At 36.4% G+C, this 7077-nt stretch overlaps 1 protein-coding gene across 1 annotated transcript in view; it reads left to right on the top strand.

Moving 5' to 3' along the window:
• Window positions 1–1126: 1126 nt before the first annotated feature.
• SHISA9 (shisa family member 9) overlaps window positions 1127–7077 on the top strand; it is a 101191-nt gene continuing 95240 nt past the window's right edge. The window contains exon 1 of the mRNA XM_089502115.1: window positions 1127–1644. Coding sequence (XP_089358241.1) covers window positions 1127–1644 — 518 coding nt within the window. The remainder of the gene's footprint in view (window positions 1645–7077) is intronic.

Raw genomic sequence — 7077 nt, 5'->3', positions numbered from 1 at the left:
CATACTATTGAAAACACTTATCTCCTGTATAGCTATTCAGGATTCAGCCACACAATACTGCCATGCATTGCTTAGCCCCCTACTACATAAAAATACCCCAAAGTAAGTCGTATCTACTCCTAACCTGACTGTTTTGCTTATAGTGAATCTTAACCAGTAGCGCTGCATTACTTTTAAACCCACGGAGTCTCTCCTGTAATTGAAATCCCTCTTTGGACACTATTATCGAAGCACATGTGTTGTGAGGTCAGAATAGATAGTAATAGCTATGCGATGTATATGCTATTTCTATATATGGCACACACCTACAGACAGATACGTGCTATATATAATGGTATATGAAGAGACTGATTAAATCGTATTTAACATGCCATCGATGCAGGAGGTATGGGAATACATTGGAAAAACACTCATGTGCGAGTTCATTTGTTTGTATGTGTTGTGGATTAGATTATATCTAAAACGATTTACACAGATATACATTTTCTTTCTTCCTGCAATGAAGATCAGTATAATTTAGTTCCTCGGTAAGAAACAGGGAAACTTTTGGATTATGAGAGTGCTTGATCTTGTTTTTGGCTACTGAGAGTGAACAGCGTCATATACAAGAGGAAGGATGGGAATCCTTACTGCTCACTTGGTTCACATTTAACCTTTTAAGTTTCAGAAAGCTATGCACAAAATCCCCCTAAGGTTAAATCACACACCCCCTTCATCTGTTGGAATCACTCCCTCAAATACTCATGACCCATTGCCACCCCTCCCTCATCCCTCCCTCTCCCTCCTCCTCTTCTTGCCTACCCCCTCCACCTCCCTCTCTCTCTCTTTTTCTCTCTCTTTACACTACTCTAAACAATCCAGATTCCCCTCTGCTTTCCTCGATTCCACAAGTGCTGAATAGCAAGAGCTGAACACAGACACAGAGAGATCACCGCAAAAAGAGAACTGTGGGGAAGAAGAGGGTTATTATCACACCTCCCTTCAAGGTGAGGACTGCAATGCCCAGTTGTACTATTTGTGACGATGGACCTTGATTGATGGGCTAAGGTCCTCTGTGTTCTCCTCATGGTTGTCTCTTACAACTTTGGATCTTCCAAATCACTATAAAGGAAGATAGTTACTTATCATGAAAGGTCTTAAGGCGATTCTTTATTACTTCTTAGTAGATCTCTTTACTTTGCTCTGTTGGGCACAGAGCAAAGGTGGTCAGCACTTTGGAAGCACTGTGGTGGTATCCGATGTAAACCTTTCAAACCATGGAGATTTAGGGTCGTCGGAGCCCCCTCAGACTGCTGAGGGTTGCAGAGGATATTTTGATGTTATGGGGCAATGGGACCCTCCCTTTAATTGCAGCTCCGGGGAATTTCTCTACTGCTGTGGTACTTGTGGCTTCAGATACTGCTGTAAGTTCCAACAAGCCAAACTGGACCAGAGTATATGCACTAACTACGACAGACCGAACTGGCTAGCTCCTGGAAAGACTCCCCCAAAGATTGATGATCCTCTTCTTGATCCCAATAGGGATAAAGCTAACCTGATTGTCTATATCATATGTGGAGTAGTAGCTGTCATGGTCCTTGTTGGAATTTTCACCAAACTCGGTCTGGAGAAAGCTCATAGACCGCAGAGGGAAAATATGTCAAGGTAGGTCATCATTAAGCATGTAACCTCTCGTCGTCTTCAGAAATGTCCTAAAGTGTCCCCTATCTCCATTCTCTGCACCTCAATCCCTGTATTACCACCAGAAGCGATATCTCCTCTCTTAACTCTTTATGATCCCATGGGAACTCATCAAGAACACCAGTGTTTCTCAGATAAAGATCATGTTCTCTTTTATCACGATTAGGTGGTAATCTAAGAAATGTCACCTGCATTTGTTTACATCGGCTATTACAGTTACAGTGTCAAGTGAAGACGGTATAGATGGGTCAGGTGTCCTTGTACACTACCTCCCTTAGATTATGAAGTTATTCCATCAATCATAACCTTACTGTGGTATAAACAATACAGTACCTCACTCATCCACCACATGAAAGCCTCTTTTGTGCTCTGCAGCATTTGTATTTGTGTTAGGAAGTATAATATACACCTGCATGGTGTGCAGGTATTTAGGTTAAACTCATTTGTCTTAAAGACATCTTCCAACAGCTAATGACTTCATCTTTTCTTTACACAGGGTTAAACCTCTAGTCTACACAATATTCTTTCCTATGTTTATGAATAAAAGATGAGATTTTTTTGGAGGAAAATGGATAGTTTGTTTGTATCAGTACATTGGGTCATGATGGGGGGGGCAGTTCTCGGGGGCAGTTCCCATTTTCTAGGCTGCTGTTCTGTTGTTTTGTGATTTATCATGAGAAAAACAAGAGAGAGACGAAAGGAGAGATATAGATAGATAGATAAATAGATAGATAGATTCGATTTTGCATCAATAGTTGAGAAGCTGATGGATGAGTAAAAAAGGCAAGAGTAAAATATATGAGATAGGGAGAGAAAGAAAGATGTGTGTGGGCACTGGGCAGGTTGACAGCTTGGGACAAAAGCCCATTTTTTTATCATCTCAACATTCAGATCGTGTCAGCTCCAGTGTGAAGACATATTTTTAACTTCTCTGTGTTCTGATTCATTATGCAAATCTCAGCCACATGATAGCAGATGGAAACAAAAAAACAGGTTGAGATCTATAAAATTTGACTTTTCCGCGATTCTAGAATCATCACGAATACCGTGTACTGAATGTACAGATGCCTTCATAAGTGCATATATCGATGCAGTTATGCAAGCGTGTAAAATGATATATGCAGACAGTAGGAAATCTTGTGAAAAATGTTTGGTAACAAAGTATTACTTGACATGATGTCATTAGGTAGTGATAAATAAAGGTTGTTTATATATATATATATATATATATATATTTATAGTGCCCATACTTTTAACCCAAAGCTTGTGCTAATATGCCCCACATTACGATCACTTATTCCAGCAGTGAGAAAATATGCCATTAATACTCTTGTTTACTTGCTACTCTGTACATTGTGTTCTGGTTATACACGATACGCTTGGAGGATGTTCTGGATGTTAGGTCTACCATTAACAGAAATAAACAGTTAACCAGTATATAACAAGGTTTTAATAATAATAAGCTATAGTTGATTTAATTATTTTTTTAACAGGATATTTTTCTCATTTTCTCTACAGCCATTAAAATAGAGTCATTGATTTCCTTTTCATATTGTTTATCTTCTCCCTTGGGAAACTGTACCTTTTAGACATTTTGATGAATGCTTTCCTCCTCAGCCTAACCGCTTACCATTCAGGGATAGGACTGAATAAGCAAGGGAGATATTTAGTGTGAATTGTTCTCTAAGGAAAAGCCAAAACCATTTTTAGCAGCATAAAATGTCACACAGCAGAATTCTCATTCCACTATGGCAAGCGTTTCACGCGGAATTATGTTCTTTCATTTGTATTGTACTTTATTTCGGGTTTAGCTATCTGCTAACAATGAGTAAAACGCATTGTGAAAAAGGAACAATGAACAATTAAGCAGAGTCTAACCCCTGGTGTAGCCACTGTACCTTTCCCCATTTTTCTAGACTATAAACCTTATAGTTTGTCATATATTTAAAATTGAGCTAATAGGGAGATAAATTGCTAAGGCTTTTGTGGATATGTGCTCAGAGATAGCGCAGGTATTGATACTTTTCAATGCTTTCATTCGCAACAGAAGAATTTGTTATGTAGTAAAAACACTTTTTCTTAATATATCGTATTTGGTGTATTTGGTGTGTATTGGAAAAATCCTTATAAATGGCAGTTCTGGTGAAAAGGGGCCAATGTTGAGCAATTAGCAGGACAATTCAGTTGGTCGCCATGGTAACTGCACAACATTTCATAACTTTGACCCCGAATAGACATTTGAGATGTTTCTTTCCTTTCTGGTTTTGGCATGCTGGTACTCACATACGTTTATATATTACCTCTCAAAAAGGGGAAATAAAGAAAAGGAGGAATATAATTTTTATGCATAATATTGAAAATAATGCACCCAAGCAAAATAATGTAGATTGAATTTATTGCAGTGACCTCAAAAAAGGCAAAAAAAAAAATATTAAGATCAATTAAATATCAACAATGGCTCAAAGATGTAAAAATAACCAGCAGGGCATTTTTAATTATTTTTATAAACATATACTAACTGAAGAAGTTTGGGGGGGAAAATAGGACTGTTCTAAGGCTATTCAGCTGTCTACATAATTAAGGTAGGATTTACCTGAGACCAATATGAAGGTTTAGTCATGGGCCCTTTAAAATTCATTTGGATCTTCTATGTAATATCACCTACAAGATAATGTATTCACAGTTGTACCGACCGGTTCTATTTCTTACATCCTGAAGTCAGGTAGCATTCCATAATTATATTGCTCTACTGAACTATAGACAAAATATTGAATCCGGTCAACGGTCAACATACCATCTGTTGATGGCCTGAAGCTCCCATCATTATTCTTAACCAGTAAATTTTTTTGTATTGGTCATGTACAGTAGATTGCCTTTTATTCTTATGGAATGATGCAAAAATGTATTTAGATGAAAAAGAAAATCAAATAATTACCCTTTGCGGTGTTCTAGGAGTGTTCCCTATGACAAATGTAATTGTAATCAGATAAACAGTTACAACATATAATAAGTGGTTATGCTCTGGAGCAATAGATTGACAGGCTGAGGGGTAATGTAAGGGTATAGGATATATAGGGCACGGTGGATGATTGATGGAATAGGCTCTTGATACTGAGTCATACTGTATAGGGCATTTAGGCATTTAATAATTTGCATTAAAAAAAGAATAACTGATTTAACTTATTGTACCAGATAGGTGAATATGGTAACTGTTAACCATTTGTCAATATTCTTAATCATGTTAAAAATTTGTGAAACATTTTTTAATGTTGAATCAGAAGCGATAGAAACTTTTCAGTGAAGCCCTGTAACAGTACAATTAAACATATTGGTGGACACTAGGCTCTGGACTTTTTAGCCAACTTCCTTCTCTTCACAATTCTTCCCATGCCAAGTAACAGGTTGTGTACTGTATAGACCCAAATTATATATACATGAGAAATAGATATATTGCTATAAGCCACAAATTGAAAAACATATAGCTGCTCATTTAGTGAATGGTGTGGCTTTTTAGCAGCTGCTACAGCTTTGACTAATTTCTACATCACATGGCAGTTTGGCATAGGTGTCAAATACAGTCTAGAACAGTGTAAACCACTCAACAAAAACCCATAAACAAAATGCAATGCTGAACAAAGAACGGCATGCATAAATATTGGGATAACTTTGAAATGTTGATCCACTCACAAGTGCATTTTCATTAAAAAAGTACCTTAGTAGGATTCCAATTATGATTCCTGCTGACATTTTATTAAGAGTAAATAACTGAAGTCTATAGGGTATAAGCTTATATAAATGAGTGTTAAATAACGGGATTACCAGAACTCTTTTAACAAAAGGTCTGCTCCACTGCTTGTCAATAAACTACTGGGATGGTGGACAGAGATCTTAGCATTCCCCATATATTGGGAGCCCAGTGTAGGTATCATTAAACACCTGTAACTCCCAGGACATTGTACTTGGTGTACATGCATCCATTTTTTAAGAATCTTTTGTATGGGATACATGAAATAACCTCACATTTCTTCTGACTGCTGCTAAAGGAATCTTAATAGGCAAAAGCCATTAAAATGAAAGCACCTAGAACAGAGGATTTCCCTACCAAGTAGAAACCAAGTAAAAACATTTGATGGACCTCAAACATAATATCCAGAAGACAAATGAACAGTGTTCAGAATGCTATAAATGAATTACATTAATATTTAAGGATTTATTTTCTATCTGACACGAGGAAATTATCTATCCCTCGTTATATAATTGTGTTCTACATCCATTAAAGCAACTTTCATGTACTGTCCTTAAGCAGCCAGCAATGGAAGTTTATAGAGAATCATCACATAATTGTTGATTAATCCAACGTTAGCGGGATAGTAGGTCTCATGATAATTAAATACCTAATGTCTAAAACTAATAATTCAGGCATCTAACCAATGGTTCTCTTAAATGTAACTCTTTACTTACCTTTCTAATTATGACTGATTCTAATTAAAAATATATGAAAGAATTAGGAAGTTTGAAGATCACATGCATCTTGAGAATCTGTGATAAAGTCCTCTATCATACCTGCATATTTTCACCTATAGAATATTAAATGGAGGCTTGCCTGCCATGCAATTTTACCATTACAATAAACCCTTCTAAATAAACTATTTTCAGAAATCGCCCGACAATAATCCTAGAATTATTTATGCATTACTGGTATAATAGCATCAAAAATATTTACAGATTGGGCAAACCAGATTGTAACAGGTAGTTTTCAAAATTACATATTATCATCCTTGGAACAGTGAGCCACTTTTGTGCTAAATATGTGTCAAACTTTGGCTTCTCAAACTGTTGCATTGTACATCTCATTGAGGCACAGACCTGCTATGATTTATGGAGTTTACTGTCTGATGAAAAACTTGGGTCTTGATCCCTCGTTGCTGAATGTGACAATTTCTTGAAAGTGTCTGCAATGTTCTTTAGAAAGATAACTGGGGATATGCATCACATAGATTTCCTTTCATAGTACAAACATAAGAAACAAATGGCTATTTTGTGTTTTTAAATGCCAATAATCATATTTTCTAGTAAAACCTTAGATTACAATAAAAGTACTACTTACATAACATGAATATACTAACTATGCAAATAACTGCCATACTATGATTTTTTTCTGTCTACTGGTACTTTTTAATTTCTTTGTGATTCTACCTGGTTGCCCAGGAAACCGTAGTAAAATTAGCAGCATGGGATAATGGAGCAATCATCAAGGATTGAATGTGATTCAATGGAGAGCTCTCAGAAAATGATGTAATTCTGAAGTCTGAATTAGGTAAAATATGTTTCTTGTATAAAGTTAACTCTTAGCATTCAGCTACTTAAATAATCTAAGACATCAAGGTCACAATTTAG

The sequence above is a fragment of the Sceloporus occidentalis genome, unplaced genomic scaffold (assembly GCF_023333645.1).
Source record: "Sceloporus occidentalis isolate IW3139 unplaced genomic scaffold, rSceOcc1.0.p SCAF_195, whole genome shotgun sequence".
Classification (NCBI taxonomy): domain Eukaryota; kingdom Metazoa; phylum Chordata; class Lepidosauria; order Squamata; family Phrynosomatidae; genus Sceloporus; species Sceloporus occidentalis.
The sequence above is the reverse complement of the archived record's forward strand: the minus strand, read 5'-3'. Positions and strand labels throughout refer to the sequence as shown.